At 60.0% G+C, this 15,554-nt stretch overlaps 2 protein-coding genes across 4 annotated transcripts; one reads left to right on the top strand and one right to left on the bottom strand.

Annotated features, from left to right (window-relative positions):
• Positions 1 to 798: 798 nt before the first annotated feature.
• Positions 799 to 3,892, bottom strand: MRPS12 (mitochondrial ribosomal protein S12). Its single transcript, XM_058529277.1, has 3 exons — positions 3,810 to 3,892; positions 3,458 to 3,525; positions 799 to 1,956 (listed from the first exon to the last, which is right to left on the bottom strand). The coding sequence occupies exons 2-3, from the start codon at positions 3,504 to 3,506 to the stop codon at positions 1,586 to 1,588; spliced, it is 420 nt and encodes a 139-aa protein (XP_058385260.1). The 5' UTR covers positions 3,507 to 3,525; positions 3,810 to 3,892; the 3' UTR covers positions 799 to 1,585.
• Positions 3,893 to 4,066: 174 nt separating this feature from the next.
• Positions 4,067 to 13,711, top strand: SARS2 (seryl-tRNA synthetase 2, mitochondrial). 3 transcript variants are annotated; one of them, XM_058529273.1, is made up of 17 exons: positions 4,067 to 4,353; positions 6,765 to 6,860; positions 8,322 to 8,351; positions 8,519 to 8,614; positions 9,010 to 9,078; positions 9,160 to 9,214; positions 9,667 to 9,730; positions 9,949 to 10,054; positions 10,741 to 10,788; positions 11,034 to 11,142; positions 11,432 to 11,477; positions 11,562 to 11,649; positions 11,728 to 11,837; positions 13,018 to 13,111; positions 13,206 to 13,301; positions 13,420 to 13,485; positions 13,572 to 13,711. In XM_058529273.1, exons 1-17 carry the CDS (start codon positions 4,087 to 4,089, stop codon positions 13,707 to 13,709), a joined length of 1,578 nt encoding a protein of 525 aa, XP_058385256.1. In that variant the 5' UTR covers positions 4,067 to 4,086; the 3' UTR covers positions 13,710 to 13,711. The 3 variants fall into 3 exon arrangements, with proteins under 3 accessions (XP_058385256.1, XP_058385255.1, XP_058385254.1); XM_058529272.1 differs by lacking the exon at positions 8,519 to 8,614 and having other exon boundaries at positions 8,938 to 9,078; XM_058529271.1 differs by lacking the exon at positions 8,519 to 8,614 and having other exon boundaries at positions 6,765 to 6,878; positions 8,938 to 9,078.
• The last annotated feature ends 1,843 nt before the right edge of the window (positions 13,712 to 15,554 follow it).

Raw genomic sequence — 15,554 nt, 5'->3', positions numbered from 1 at the left:
ACTGTGCCCCCCCCGCCCCGTCCTCAGGGGCTCACCCCCGCCGGGCAGCACACTCCTTTCCTCCACACCCCAGCCCACGTGCACACGGACTCCAGCAGCAAGGCGTGCACGAAGGAAAGCTCCCCTGTCTCAATCCCCTAGTGTCTCCTACTCTCCCCAGCTCGGCTCAGCCAGCAAACGAGCTCAATAAGATTGGTGCTAAGTGTGAGGTGATGGGAGATTTTTGTCTGTAATCGATGCACTTTCTGCCCCCAGCTCTGATCCTGAAAGCCCTGGTGGGCTGTTGCCAATAGTGAAACTTGAGGAGGTGTGCTAAGCACCATGCAGAAAATGGAGACGGGCTTCGAGAACCCAGAGATGGGCTACAAGGGCGCACTGGACAGCCCCCATGGTGGTTCTAGGCGGTTCTGCCAACAGCTCTCAGGCAGGCACGATATCAATGCCATGTAGCCCAGGCCATTGAAACAGGCTCAGGAGGCCAGCCCCAGTGGCCTAGTGGTTAAGTTCGGCATGCTCCGCTTCAGTGGCCTGAGTTCGGTTTCTGGGTGCAGACCTACACGACTCGTCTGTCAGTGGCCATGCTGCGGTGGCGGCTCACATACAAAAAGAGGAAGATTGGCAGTGGATGTTAGCTCAGGGCCAATCTTCCTCAGCAAAAAATAAATAAATAAATAAAAATGAACAGGCTCCGGGTTTCAATGACCTGCCCAAGGTCACCTGGCGTGGAAGTCGGGAGGCAGGACTTGCCCCAGAGTTGGGGCAATCTTAAAATCGAATGTGACCAAGCACGTGACCAGCGAGGTCAGTATTACGCTCAGCGCCACTTGCCAAGGGAGGAAACTGAGGCCCAGAGGGGCAACAAATATACTCAATGTCCCAGAACAATGAAGAGGTGGAGGCAGGATGTGAACCCACGGGCAGGTGAGTCAGAATAACAGAAGAGCAGGGCACCCCACTCGATCCTTTCAACACCCGCTTGTCGCCAACGTTACAGTTACGGCCACTTTTCAGCCGAGGATGCTGGACGGCGGCGCCTCCTTGCCTGGCCCTCGGCCTGCAGGCAGGGGAACTGGGCCTCAGGGCTGCGCGCCTGCTGCACAGAACAGCCGCCACCTGCACGTGTATGCACACAGAGCATCTATCTTCATCTTCACCAAACCCAACCCAGGGCATGCACCGGGCAGAACTACTTCCTGGAGGAGGAAACTGAGGCCCAGAGGGGCTGTCAGTTGCCGAGACCACACAGAGGGCGAACACTACCAGAACGGGTTTATAACAACCGTGGGGGGGTCTGTGTTTATTGCAAGTCCTTCCCAGCAGGTGGCAGTGCCGTGTCCTGTCCCAGCAGGAAAGGTCTCTGGCGCCAACACTCATCCATGGAAGCCAAGCGTGTTGGCAGAAGCGCCTTTTTCCAATCCACACCCAGGACCCCTATGGGCTAACGGTGGTTTCGAGGGAAGAGGTGGGCCCAGGATTCGAACCCAGGACCAGCTGCCTTCAGAGCTGGCCCAGCTCCCCAGGGTCCTGCAGGAGCCCAGACAGGCAGGTTCTGGCTCTGCATGAAGGCCAGCCCGCGCCCCAGCCGTCACTTCTTCTTCTGCACGTGGCCGCAGTCGTACTTGCCGCGCACGACGGTGAGCTTGACGCCGGGCAGGTCCTGGGTGCGGCCGCCCTGCACCAGCACGACGTGGTGCTCCTGCAGGCTGTGGCCCTCGCCGGGGATGAAGCAGACGGCCTCGCGGCCCGTGCTGAGCCGCACCCGGCAGCACTTGCGGTTGGCCGAGTTGGGCTTCTTGGGCTTGCGGATGAACGTGCGCAGGACCACGCCCTTCAGCTGCGGCCGGCCCTCCGTGGGGCCCAGAGTCGGGGGCGGCCGCTTCGGAGGCCCCTTGCGGTGCATCTGGTTCAAGGTGGCCATGGGGCGGGCGGCCTGGAGCCGGGGGGCCAGGGCGAGGCCTGGAGCAACACAACCAGGAGGGCGCAGGAGGGTTACTACCGATGAGCGGATCATAATATCAGCAACTCGATTCTGGGGTTCTAGGCACTGTTCCAAGCACTGTACAAGGGTGCATTTGTCTACCTCTGGGGGTCCTCACAGATCATAGTAACAACAACATGGATTGAGCAACCACCACGTGTCAGGTTCTATTTTAAGTATTTTACATGAATTAACTCATTTTATTCTGCAAGGAAGGTATTAATTTTAATGCTGTTTAAACCTCATAATCAAGCCAACAGGCTCACCGTGTGTCCTGTTCTATGCATGGAACCTACATTAACTCACGCCCTCTTCACAGCGACCCTGTGGGGTATTCCTGGGAGGTGTCACTGCTCTGCCTCCTCCTGCTAAGCCTCCTTTCAAGCCCCGTGAGCAGATGCTGTCAGCTGAACCTTCAAAACTGATCCGAATCCACCTTTTTCTCCCTCCTCCACTGCATCCACTCTGGTCCTGTCCACCTTTGTCTCCCAGGTCTCTCTGCTCCTACTGTCTGTCCCCCCAACGCAGCCAGAGGGACCCTATGGACACCTGGGTCGGTCACGGCCCTCTCCTGCTCAGAGCCCTCCTGTGGCGCCAGCTCACTCAGCGGAAGAGCCAAGGTTCTCCCCTGGCCCCTGAGGCCCCACGCGGTCAGCCCCCGTGACTTCTGACCTCGCCTCCCCACTCGCCCCTTGCTCGCCCTGCTCTGGCCGGTGTCTGCAGACACACCAGCAGAAAGGAGACCAGCATGGCTGCAGCGCAGTACGAGGAAGGGCAGGTTGGGGAGGGAATACATTTCCAAGGCAGACGGACAGGATTTGCTCGTGGATAGGAAGTAGGACGTAATAAGATTCAGAGGGAAGTGCACTCTCTTCCACCAGCACCCACTGCCACCTACTGTGTCTTGGCCCCAATAATGGAGACGCATCGGTAACTGAGATGACCCTGGGCCATGCCCTCTTGGAACTCCCCGTCCAGGGCTCTGAGGTCCATTTCTCTCTCTGTCACTAGTCAGTGACAGACAGAAGTGAGTGGCAAAGAGAAGGTGCTTAATAAAGGCTTGCAGAGTGAATAAATGAATGAGATACCTTTCCAAAGGGCACGGCCCATGAGAAGCATGTGATGTTTGTTCATAAATAAAGCATCCCTTTCACAGCCTGGCACATACGCTGCTCTTGAAAAATATCAGTTGAATGAATGACTTACACGCGTTGCTTGGCTGTCTCACCAACGGGAGGTATTTGATATTATTTGCTTTAGAAATAATTGACCCAAACTGCTGGTAGCCACCTGATGCATAGCAGCCCTCAATGCAACCACTTCCCACCTCTTGCCCTCGCAGCCCGAGATCCGCCAAAACCCACCGCCGTCTCCATCTCTGATTTTAAACTGATTCCCTCGGGGCTGCGGCAGACACACAAGTCCCAGAGGGGATAACCCTCATCCAGCCTCGTCTCTGTAGCCAAGCCTCCCACTTACCATAACTTAGGAACGTGTTGAGGCCACGGAGAAGGCCGGACCAGGACATCCCGCCGCCTGCCGCGTCCCTGCGTTAGGGGATAAGAAACTCAGAAAGGAGGAGGAAAGAGTGGCCGTAGTCGGGCGAGGTCCAAATTCTCCCCATTCCCCTCTCAAGGCCTTCTGGTTCAATCTAAGGAAGTTCCTCTGACAGTCTAACCACAACCCCTTATGCTAACAAAGGCCCTCCGTAAAGTTAGCCTCGCTCTGAGTAGGCTCTCGGGGACCCAAACGCCCCCACCCGCATACAGGAGGAAAAGAGAAATTGAGGGGAGGTCCGGGGAGGTTTGGAGGACCCGGGGACACCACCGACCTCTCCGACCCTAGCCCAGTCCGCAGACACGCTGAACCCGGCCTCGAGTCCCTTCCGGGGGTTATCCCGGCCGTGATTGGCCGGTTCTGCCTCTCGCGTACACTGAAGGGGCGGGGCAAGACGACGATTGGGCAGCGACCAGAGTCAATCTCGGTCTACTGTCTCCACCCCTTCAGGATGTGATTGGCTCGTTCCCAGCAGGAAGTCTGCTTTGCAATTGGTCTAAACGCGGAGTGGGCGGGACGAGGAGTGCGTGACTCCTTGTCCCCTGTCCAAGATGGCTGCGTCCATAGCGCGGCGCTTGTGGCCTTTGGTGGCCGGGCGGGGCCTCCGGCCCCGGGGAGGCTGTGTCTGCGGTCAGAGCCCAAGGAGAAGTTTCGCTACGGAGAGACGAGACCGGAACCTCCTGTACGAACACGCGCGCGAGGGCTACAGCGCGCTCCCTCAGGTGGACATGGAGCTGCTATGCGCATGCCCGGAAGAGGCCGCGCGCGCCCTGGAGCTCCGCAAGGGGGAGCTGCGGCCGGAAGATCTGCCCGCGATCGTGAGTGCGCTTGCGCCGCCGGCCGCCTAGGGGCTGTTCGCTTTACGAACGAAGTGTGCGTGCAAGATGCTCTCCAGCAGGGGGCGGGCTTGTCGCAGGAATTTTAGTTCCTTCCCAAGTTTAGCCCACGTGTTGTGCTTGGCACGCACGTACGTGCCAGTTATCCAGAGTGCTAAGACCCTTCTGTCTAGACAGCCATTCTGCGCCTGTTCTATGAAGCGTGCTGGGTACCTTGTCTGCGCTGGGAACTTTGTGCCAGTGTCCTTTCTGCTCCGACCTCCTGCTAGGCTTACCCTAGGGCCACAAGGAAAATGGGGGACAGGGATGTGAATGGGGGGAGCCTCTTGCCTTTGGAGAGTGAGAGGTAGAGACCTGCACTAGGGTTATTTAATGAATGAATGGTTCTATTGAACAGATGTAGGGAGCACCTAATATGATCCAGGCGTTGAGAATAAGGCAGTGAATAACAATAATAAGGATAATATAGCTGGCTTTTATATAATACTACATGCTGGGGAACTAGGACAAGGGTCTCCATGCTCCTAGACCCTGCTGGGGTGCTGAAGATGGCAGGAACCTCAAAGCCGCCCAGCCCTCTCTTGGACGCCCCTGTTCCGAGTGCTTTATGCATATTTGCCTTATTTAAGTTTTGCAACAACCCTATGAAGTAGGTGCCATTATTTCCCCCATTTTATCAGAGGGGAAACGAAGGCTCAGAGAAGTTAATTTTTAAAAAAAGAGTATGATGGTGCCTCAAAAAATTAAACATAGAATTACCACATGATCCAGCAATCCCACTTCTGGGTATATACCCAAAAGATTGAAAGCAGGAACTTGAGCAGATATTTGTGCACCCTTGTTCATGGCAGCATTATTCACAATAGACAAAAGATGGAAGTAACCCAAGTGACGATCAGTGGATAAGTGGGTAAACAAAATGTGGGGTATCCATACAGTGGAATAGTACTCAGCCTTAAAAAGGAAGGAAAGTCTGACACCTGCTCTAACCTGGATGAACCTTGAGGACATTCTGCTCAGTGAAATAAGCCAGTCACAAAAGACAAATACTGTATGATTCCACTTAGGTGAGATACCCAGAGTAGGCAAGTTCATAGAGACAGGACGTGGAATGGTGGGGGCCGGGGGCTGGGGAACGGGGAATGGGGAGTTAGTGTTTAATGGGGCAGAGTTTCAGTTGGGAAAGATGACCGAGTTCTGGAGGTAGAGGTGATGATGGTTGCACAACATTGTGAATGTCCTTCATGTCACTGAACTGGACACTTAAAAATGGTCAGTTTTATGTATATTTTACCACAGTTTTTAAAAGTGCTAGTTTAGAGATCCTAAAGTAATTTTATAACCCACTAACGGGTCACATCCCAAAGCTTGAAAAACAGTTCTTTAGGGCACAAAGTGTGAAGAGGAACGTGGCACGTGGCTTGTTCCTGGGGCGCTGGGCAGCTCTGGGTGCCTTTAGGCAGGCGAGGGATTGTGTGAAAACTCTGGCCGGGTTGGAGCGGGTGGCGCCAGGAGGAGGCCCAGGGCTCTGGGGAGGGGATGGGAGCGGGTGGGGCTGTCCCTGAGAAGGAGGAGCGGATGTGGGGGGAGATGCTTTTCCTAGAGTCACTGTCGCACATGGTGAGTGTGCAGTGTCCAGGGGGAGCCACCAAGTGAGGAACAACCCTCTATGTGGCCGACCCTCCCCTCAGGTGTCCAGCCCCAGGGAGGTGGGACAGTGTTTGTACCATTTGTGGAAGGGAAAGCTGCCGCCAGAGAGGACAAGGGTTGGCCCGGGGGCATGGGCTCGCTGAGGGCCTCCGGCAGTGGGTGCGTCTGGGCAGTGAGAGCTGGGGCATGGGTCTCACCCAGCCCCCCAGGACCCCGTGTTGGAGGGTGCAGGGCTAGCTGCTGTCACAGCCCCCCGGGGTAGAGGCTGTTTGGGTCTCACGTGAAAGTCCAGGGGTGAGTCCTGGCGGGGCCTCAGCTCCATGTCGCCCATCAGTGCCCAAGTCCTTTCACCTTCTTGCTCCGCGTCCCGTAGGATGTCGTCCTGGTCGGCTTTCCTCAGGGCCCGTGGTCCAGTCCGGGGAGAGCGAGAAAGTCCAGGATGGGGGCTTGTCTTCAAGGAGGTGACCCAAGAGTCACATTACCCCTTCCTCTCGTGTCCGCAGGGGATCTCGGGCACACGTGGCTGCAAGGGAGGCTGGGGAATGTCTTAATTCTGGGCAGCTGTGCCCAGCGAGCCGTCAGGCGTTCTGGTGCTGGGGTGGGGGGGAGAGAATGGCTCCCGGGGGCCCGTGAGGGTCTCTGCCTCACGCCACTGCTGGGCCACGTGGCCGGTGGGGTGGAGCTCCGCCAGAAGGGGCGGGGACGGTGGCCGCTTCACATCTTTCCCTCCCGTGTGCCCGCAGATCTCGACGTGGCAGGAGCTGAGGCAGCTGCGGGAGCAGATCCGGAGCCTGGAGGAGGAGAAGGGGGCGGTGGCTGAGGCGGTGCGCGCCCTGCTGGTGAGCAGGGGCTTCCAGGTGGGTGGGGGCTGGCGGCGGGATGCCTCAGGCTGCAGGTGACGGGAAACCCAGTTTAAGGACCTTGCAGGACGCGGACATTCATGAGCTCATCTGGGTTCGGGCATCCCTGGGGTGGATGAATGAGCGGCTCCCCCAGCATCCCCAGCCCAGCTTCCTCCCCCGTCTGCACCCGCCACTTCCCTGTCTTGATGTGACCTCAGTTTCCCTCTCACGGTGCAAGCTGGCTGGCTGTCATCGTAGTACAGCGTCTCCTCCTGTGACTCTGCCAGAGGCAGAACACGGACCTGTCTGGCTTGAGAGCCTTTTCCAGGAGCAGGGAGACCTTCCCGAAGCTTCCAGCAGAATCCCCTCTGATGGGCCCGGGCGCCCCACACCCACCCCATCATCGGCGGGAGGCACCCCGGCTGGGCCCGCGGTCCTGAGCTGCAGGCTGCCGGGGAGGGTGACCCGCGTCGGGGGTCCGTGGGGAAGGAGGCCGGAGGGCGGAGGGTCTTGGGTGAGCCAGCGTCTGGCGCAGAGGGCTGAGGCGATCGTAAACGTAACCGCCGGCGTTTATATCGCCGTCGCCGCGTGCCGGCCACTGTTCTGGGTGCTCTCCTTACTCGCGACTCTGGGAGACGGGAGCGACGCAAATCCAGGTGACAGCTGGGGAAACTGAGGCCCCGAGAGGTTAAAACGTGCCTGCGTCTCACAACCAGGGAAGGGGAGAGGCGGATTCACACCCGGGCATTCGGGCCGCTCTTCCTGGGTCCACTCAGGTCCTCTCTCGACACCAGTTACATCTCCCGGTGACCTGCCGTGTCTGTGCCAGGCCCGGGCCACGCCACCCAGGCGGGAGACGGTGAGAACCACAAAATTGATCTCCATCACGGTTCAGTGAGTGCTGGCTCGTCTCAAGGGAGCCACGCAACAGCCCTGCTGGGGAGGTCGTGTTAGCGCCTCATTTCACAGATGGGGATCCTAAGGCGTCAGGAGGGGGCACCCGACATTCTGACCCTGGTCACCTGATTCCCCCTGTTGCTCAGGGTCGTAGAAGGTTCAGGGTATCAAAGATCAGTGGTTGCAGGCCTCCAGATTCCTGCTCACAGACTGCCTCTCCAAGCCTCAGTTTTCCCATCTGCAAAATGGGGTCACGTGGATGCCAACCTCATGGAGAGGGTTATGAAGAAACAGGATGGTGTGAGCGCCCCTTGCACAGAGCCAGGCGTGAGGCGGCACTCAGTAAACGGAGCCGCAGCTGTGATTACTGTTACACTGTCATGCCCCCTCCCAGCTTTACCGACAGAGAAGCTGAGGCACAGAGTGGAGGGTCCAGCCAGGTCCTGGCAGAGCAAGGAAGTCAGATGCCTGGCTGTGTGTGACCTTTCACACTCTTTTTTCCCCTCCTCCCCACCCCTGACTTCATCAACCTGATCACCCTGTCTGTCTCTTTCCTGCCAGGTGAACCAGGACAACAGTCAAGTGCAGCAGGTACGACAGGGAGGTGGGGTCCTGTCCCCGGTGGGGGGTGGGCAGCAAGGATGCCATGTCAGTCATGATTCCTCCGTTGTGTGTGACAGAAGACACAACTCAGACAGGATTAAGGAAAAAAGAAACCAGGCTCTATTGAGTCATGAAACTAAAAAGGCTGGCTTCAGGTACAGCTGGATCCAGGTCCTGGCTCCATATTTGGTTCTGCTTCCATCATTCCGAGACCAACTTTCTCCCCTTGGGGAAAGGAGAGCCAGGGTCCAGTGCAAATAGGACCACTTCCCTGACAGCTCCAGCCATAGTCCCAGGGCTGATTCTCATGAGTTCGGTTTGGATCATGGGCCTGTCTTTGAGCCAGTCCCTGTAGCCAAGGCAATGGAATGTTCTAGTAGGCCAAGCCTGAGATCTGTCCCCATGGACGTGCCATGTGGTGGTGAGGGGAGGTTCCCAAAAGGATATTCAGGATGTCGAGCCAAAAGAAGAGGCCCTGAATGTCCACCACCAAGGTTCAGCTAGCAAGGCTCGAGGTCAGCCTGGCTGGGGGACCCTCACCTCTCCCGGGCTGACCCGCTTGTCTCGCTCCCAGGACCCCCACTATCAGGGTCTGCGGGCACGTGGCCGGGAGATTCGGAAGCAGCTCGTGCTGCTGTACCCCAAGGAGGCCCAGCTGGAGAAGCAGTTCTACCTGTGGGCGCTGAGGCTGCCCAACCAGACCCACCCGGACGTGGTGAGCGCCGTGCCGGGCAGCGGGGGAGGCCGGGGGCCCCCTCGTGCCACCCTCCCCGTGACGCCCGCTGTCTCCCCACAGCCCGTCGGGGATGAGAGCCAGGCCCGAGTGCTCCATGTGGTCGGGGAAAAGCCAGGTGGGCCATCCCAGGCTGGGGCCACGCTCGGGGTCTGGGCCTGTGCTGGGGCCTGTGGGACGTGGCGGGAGGTGGCTCCGTCTTCAGGCCTCGGCGGCCGGGCAGGTCTCGGGTTTCATTCTCCCTCCTCACCTCATCGGACTTGCTCTGTGTGCATGTGTCTGTCTGTCTGTCTGTCTCTCCGGCCCTCTTGCCTCGGCCCCTGTCTCCCTGGGGCTTTTCCTCTCTGACCCTCGGCGTCTCTCTGACTCTCTCCCCATTTCTCGTCTCTTCCCCGTTCCCGTGTCTGCCTCCCTCTCACTCCCCGTCTGTCTTGTTTTTCCCCCTCCTCCCTGCTCTCCTCTTCCCTCCCTCCCTCTCTTCCTGCCTCTCCCTCCCGCTGTCTCTCTAGTCCTCCCTGCTCCCCGTCCCTCTCTTCCTCTCTTACCCCGTCCCTTCTCATCCGTATCCAGCCTTCTCCTTCCGACCCCGGGGCCACCTGGAAATCGCGGAGCAGCTCGACATCATCCGGCAGAAGTGAGCCCCCCGCGGCCCCTCCCACCCCCCCCACCCCGACAGCTGGCTGCCTGCTCCCCCCAGCGGGCCCGGCCGGCATGAATGTTTGATGCCCGCTCCCCGCCTGGCAGCTGGGCCTCTGCCCCGGGGTGCTTGAGCGCCCCCTCCGCCCCCGCCAGCCCTGGCCCACGTGCCGCCACCCCCACGCGCTGCCACCTGTCTGCCCGTCTGTCCCCCAGGCGCCTGTCCCACGTGTCCGGCCACCGCTCCTATTACCTGCGCGGGGCTGGGGCCCTCCTGCAGCACGGCCTGGTCAACTTCACATTCAACAAGCTCGTCCGCAGGGTATGGGCCAGGATGGGAGGGCTGCCTGGAGGCGGTGGTGTTGAAGCTGAGCTCAGAAGGCTGGGGGGGGCGGGGGGGGGAAGGCACCTGTGCTCCAGTCACATTTTTCAGAGCTTTACATGTATTATTGACCCATTTAATTCTTATGAGGTGGCTGCTGTTATTACCCCCATTTAGGGATGGATACCTTGACGCCTGGGGAGGGAGTGAGGAGCCCAGGGTCTCACGGCTAGTGTGTGAAGCTGGCTTGTCACCAGTGCACCACTGCCCGCTGTGTGAAGAGTGTTGGGAAATGCGGCCTCCGTTGAAACTGGAGGGGCCGGCAGGGCTGAGTGCGTGGGGCGAGGGACTCAGACATTTCCTGAGGGCACTGGGGAGCCACGGAAGGCTCTGAGCAGGGGAGGGACGCGGTCAGATCTGTACTTTGGAACTACAGCTCCGCTGCCCTGTGCAGTGTGGTCTGAGTGAGGAGCCCGTGAAGAGGGCCCCGGTGACGGGCTGCCAGGGCCCCGGGGCCAGCCCCAAGCCCGCTGCTCAGGCCTCCCCGATGCCCTGTGAAGTGGAGTGGGCTTCAGTGACAAGAGGGAGCCACCAGCCCACTCTGCAGTGTCCCTGCTCAGGCCTGAGCTTGGGGTCTGGGTGGGGCTCCCGGCTGTGCCGCTCACCCTTCCCCTCCCTCCTCACAGGGCTTCACCCCCATGACGGTGCCAGACCTCCTCCGAGGAGCCGTGTTTGTGAGTGAGGACCCTCCGCCCCCACGCCCGGCTGTCAGGCCCCGTTCCGGGGGGCCCCAGGCCGGGAGACCAGCCTGTCTCCCCTGAGGAGACTGCCCTGGGGCTGGGTGGAGGGGTTCAGGCCGTAACAGGGAGGCCTGGGGGATTCCAGATGCTTCCAGGGGAGGAGCAAGGGTTATGACTGCAAAATGGGGGAGGCCCAGGGTACCTGTCCCCTGACCTCTGTGGCCTGGCCTCCTCCCCAGGAAGGCTGTGGGATGACACCAAATGCCAACCCATCCCAAATTTACAACATAGACCCCTCCCGCTTTGAAGACCTCAACCTGGCCGGGACAGCAGAGGTGGGGCTTGCCGGTAAGCACCTGCCTGGGGGAGAGGGGGTGGTGCAGGTGGGAGTGTAGGGGGATAACCGGGAGCATCCTGTGGGTGGCAGCTGCCTGCCCAGGATATGTTCAGTGACCACAGGGCTGATGTGTACAGTTGTGTAGGTTGTTGACTGCACAACAGTACATTGAGGATCCAGCCACATGCCCTCATGTGAGGTTGTGTCCGCCAGAGGGGAAACCTTTTCTAATTCTCACAAAGGTTTCCTCTGGATGAGTGGTGGCCCTGGCTGACCCATCCTGTCCCCCTTTCCTCCCAGGCTATTTCATGGACCACTCCGTGGCCTTCAGGGACCTGCCCATCAGGTGATGCCCCGTTCCTTCAGACCTTGTCCCCACCTGTGACATTCCCTCTCCCCTCCCTGACTCCACCTCCCCTGTTCCCCCCAGGATGGTCTGTTCCAGTACCTGCTACCGGGCGGAAACGCACACGGGGAAGGAGCCGTGGGGGCTGTATCGAGTACACCACTTCACCAAGGTGGGCGTGGCCGGCAAGGGGAGGGAGCTCACCCCCACCGCCCAGGGCCCCCTGACTCCTGTGCCCCGCCCTGGCCAGGTGGAGATGTTTGGAGTGACGGGCCCCGGGCTGGAGCAGAGCTCGCAGCTGCTGGAGGAGTTCCTGTCCCTTCAGATGGAGATCGTGACCGAGCTGGGCTTGCACTTCCGGTGCGGAGGGGGTGGGGGGCGGGGGTGGATGGTGGAGGGAGGCGGGGGCTGGCTGGGTGCTCCCCGTCTTGACGGTCCTCACCACCTCGTCTCCCTCTGCCCGCTTTTCCTGCCTTAGGATTATGTTAGGATGTCTGTCTGCCTGTCGGGCTGTAAGCCCTGTGGAGGGTTCGAGGATTGTGACAGCAGCATAGGCCGCACAGGACGCGCCAGTGTGGAGACCCGGGCCCGTCCCTCCCGTTGCTCCCCGTCCCTGGGTGCCGCCCCATCTGCACAGACCACCCAGTGTGGGGTTGGGAGGTGGGGGTGAATGTGACCCGGGCGTTGAAAGCCCCACTTCCTCTCACACAGTCAGTGACACGTAGCTTTCAAGAGGGGCTGAGAAATGAGGGCTTTTTTCAAGGGGATCCATTACAAAAACGCGGGGCTGCTACTATTACAGGAGGTGAGAAAGCCACAGCGAACAGCCTGCAGACTCGGCCACACGCCCCTTCTCCCCGTCCTCCTCTCCACTGGCTCCTGTGCGCCCCGGGTTCCTCCTCTTCCTCCCCTCCCTCATTCTCCCTCCTCCTCCTCCCACCTCAATCACCTCCTCCTTCTCCTCCCCCTTCCCCCTTTTCCATCCTCCCTTCTCCCTCCGTCTCCTCCTCCTCCTCCATCCCCACCTCCTCCATCCCCACCTCCTCCTCCTCCTCCATCCCCACCTCCTCCTCCTCCTCCATCCCCGCCTCCTCCTCCTCCTCCATCCCCACCTCCTCCTCCTCCTCCATCCCCACCTCCTCCTCCATCACCACCTTCTCTATCACTACCTCTTCCTCCTCCTCCTCCTCCATCACCACCTCCTCCTCCTCTACCACCTCCTCCTCCTCTACCACCTCCTCCTCCTCCTCCATCCCCACCTCCTCCTCCTCCATCACCACCTCCTCCTTCTCCATCACCACCTCCTCCTCCCCCTCCCCCTCCTCCTCCTCCTCCTCCTCATACTGCCTTCTCCATCATCACCTCCTGCTTCACCTCTTCTCATTTGCCTCTGTCACCTTCTCCTCCCTTTTTCTGCCATTTCCCTCTTTTTTGGCTACCTTCTCTTCCATCGCCTCTATTTTTTCCTCCTCTTCCTCCCTCTCCTCCTCCCTCACCTCTTCCCTGCTGACCTTCGCCATGTCTTTCTCCTTGGCTGCAGGGTCCTGGACATGCCCACCCAGGAACTGGGCCTCCCCGCCTACCGCAAGTTCGACATCGAGGCCTGGATGCCAGGCCGCGGCCGCTTTGGCGAGGTGAGCCCCCGCCCCGGTGAGGACGCAGGGTGGGAGGGGATGGTCCTGGGCCCCCACCACTGATGCTGTCAGCCTGCCCCGCCCCCACGCCCAGGTCACCAGTGCTTCCAACTGCACGGACTTCCAGAGTCGCCGGCTTCACATCATGTTCCAGACAGAGGAGGCCGGGGAGTTGCAGTTCGCCCACACAGTGAGCGCCCGCACACTCTCGCGCGCCCTCCCCAGCGCCTCCACTCCCCCAGGCCCGCATCACCTCTGCCCCTCCCCGGGCTGGGTGGCCCCTGGTTCTGAGCGTGCCTCTCTTCCAGGTGAACGCCACGGCCTGTGCTGTCCCTCGTCTCCTCATTGCCCTCCTGGAGAGCAATCAGCAGGAGGTGAGTAGGAGGAAGGATGGCACCAGAGAGGCAGAGGGTGGAGGGCTGGGGCAGTGGCAGCATCCTGAGGCCTGCTCTGTCCCCAGGACGGCTCGGTCCTGGTGCCCCCTGCCCTCCAGCCCTACCTTGGCACCGATCGGATCACGGCGCCCACCCACGTGCCCCTCCGGTACATCGGCCCCAACCAGCCCCAGAAGCCCAGGCTCCCACCCAGCCCGCCTTGAGCTGAGAACTCGTCCTCATCAGCCAGCAGTGTTGTCACTGCTTCCTGGAGCTCAGCGGGCCCTGGACACCTGGAACCCGTGTGCCTAACGTCTGCATTCCTCCTGTCAGCTCCGCACTGGACCCTGGACTCCAGGGTCCACCTGTCCCACTTCCCTACTTCCTTGGAGTCAGTCAGGGACCCTGTTGTCATGTGGGCCCCAACTCACACTGGCAAGCAGGACGTCTGGGGACTTGAAGGTTCTAGGGATGGGGAGAGAGAGGGAGAGGCCTCCATCCTTCTTCCTCTTCCGTCCCTCAGTGCGTAGCAGCAAGTCGCCAATAAACGGTCAGAACAAAGGCCTTTCTGGATCCGTGAGCGAGGGAGATGGCCCTGGCCGGCCGGCGGGGGTACTGGGCACTTGCTCTGCGGTACTTAATCATCGAAGTGTCTGCGGCTGCAGGGACCATGGCTGGAAGCGTCCAGCAGCCCCCAGAGCACATGGGGGGTGGCGTGGGGCCACCGGGGGAGCTGGTGGATGCCGAGTCCTCTCCCCTTCCTCTGGGACGAGGGGCACCTCGCGCTGACCCCAGTTTCACCCTCACACCCTGGTCCTCGGCTCCAGGTGGGGGTCCACTGGGCAGCACAGGCTCAGAGAAGCCAGAACTCACTCTCCGCCTGGCTGAGCCCGTCTCTGCGCGCAGCTGTTTGCGCAGCTCTTCCGGCCACACGCTTCTGGTCTTCCTCCCCTCCTCTTCATCCACATCCAGTCCTCCCGCAAACCTGGCAGCTCCTCCCTCAGAGTATTTCCAGAACCTGCCCTTGCTCTCTCGTCCCTCTCTGGATCTGTCCATCGTTATTTCCTTTTTGGAGAGTCATGGCAGCCTCTTTGCTGTCTCCCTGCTCCTTGTCCCCTACACAAAGCCAGGAGACCCTGTAGACCCTTGCATCAGGTCACGTCCCTCCCTTCTCAGAGCCCTCCTGTGGGGAAGGACAGTTGTCACCATGGTTCACAAGGCCCCATGTGACCTGCCCCTCACCTTCCTCTTCAACCCACCTCTTCTCTGTTGTTCTCTGCCCTGCGGGTCTCCCTCTGCCAACTCGTTCCCACTGGGGCCTCTGTACCTGCTAGTCCCCTCCCAGCTATTCCTCCATAGATCTTGTGTGATTCCTCCATTCTATCACTCAGGCCCTAGCCCAGTGTCACCTCTTCAGAGAGGACTTCCCTGACCACTCCGGCCTAGGTGACCCCCAGCTCTCCGATCTCACCTGCACTAGCACTGCAGCTCTGTCGTGTCCTGCCTCATGTGACATGTATTTGAGTGCTGTCTGCCTCCCCAGCTCCAGGCGGGCAGGGGAGTTTGCCCGTTCATTCACTGCAGCAGCCCCAGGGTCTAGAAGAGGCTGGGCATACAGTAGGTGCTCAGTAAAGGTGCTGGGATGAAGGTGCTCGGACCTGTGCAGTCCCCTGCCTCAGTTACTCAGCCACACACTAATTCATCTCATCCTCCCGCCACGCTGTGGAGTCGGTGTCACCAGCCCTACTTCACTGATGAGGAGACAGGTCTCACAGAGGTTAAGCAGTTGTCCCAGGGCTGCACAGCTGGTAGTGGTGGTGCCCAGGCACAACCCCTGAGGAAGGAGGTTTATGAGACCCGCTTTCCAGATGAGGAAACTGGGGCCAAGGAAAGAAAGGAGTTGCCTGAGGTCGATCTGTAGTTGGCTGCCTCTGGATTCGAACCCAGGTCTGCCTCCCAGTGTGGCTTTCAGCCCATCAGACCTTGTTTCTCTGGGGAAAGAAGCCCCCGTTCTCCATGCTGGCGCTCAGGGGCCGGAGCTGGAGGGGAGTGGGTGCAGGGCGTGGGTC

The sequence above is a fragment of the Diceros bicornis genome, chromosome 34 (genome assembly GCF_020826845.1).
Source record: "Diceros bicornis minor isolate mBicDic1 chromosome 34, mDicBic1.mat.cur, whole genome shotgun sequence".
Lineage (NCBI taxonomy): Eukaryota > Metazoa > Chordata > Mammalia > Perissodactyla > Rhinocerotidae > Diceros > Diceros bicornis.
Note: the sequence above shows the minus strand (reverse complement) of the source record. Positions and strands in the feature narration are given on the sequence as shown.

What these genes read in the sequence shown, in the direction of transcription:
- MRPS12 (XM_058529277.1), bottom strand. Translation starts at nt 3,506, where the DNA reads ATGTCCTGGTCCGGCCTTCTCCGTGGCCTCAACACGTTCCTAAGTTAT. An exon ending in CAACACGTTCCTAAGTTATG is followed by an intron (nt 1,957 to 3,457) that starts GTAAGTGGGAGG and finishes GTGTTGCTCCAG; the next exon opens with GCCTCGCCCTGGCCCCCCGG.
- SARS2 (XM_058529273.1), top strand. Translation starts at nt 4,087, where the DNA reads ATGGCTGCGTCCATAGCGCGGCGCTTGTGGCCTTTGGTGGCCGGGCGG. An exon ending in AGGCGGTGCGCGCCCTGCTG is followed by an intron (nt 6,861 to 8,321) that starts GTGAGCAGGGGC and finishes CTTTCCTGCCAG; the next exon opens with GTGAACCAGGACAACAGTCA. An exon ending in AGTTGCAGTTCGCCCACACA is followed by an intron (nt 13,302 to 13,419) that starts GTGAGCGCCCGC and finishes CCTCTCTTCCAG; the next exon opens with GTGAACGCCACGGCCTGTGC.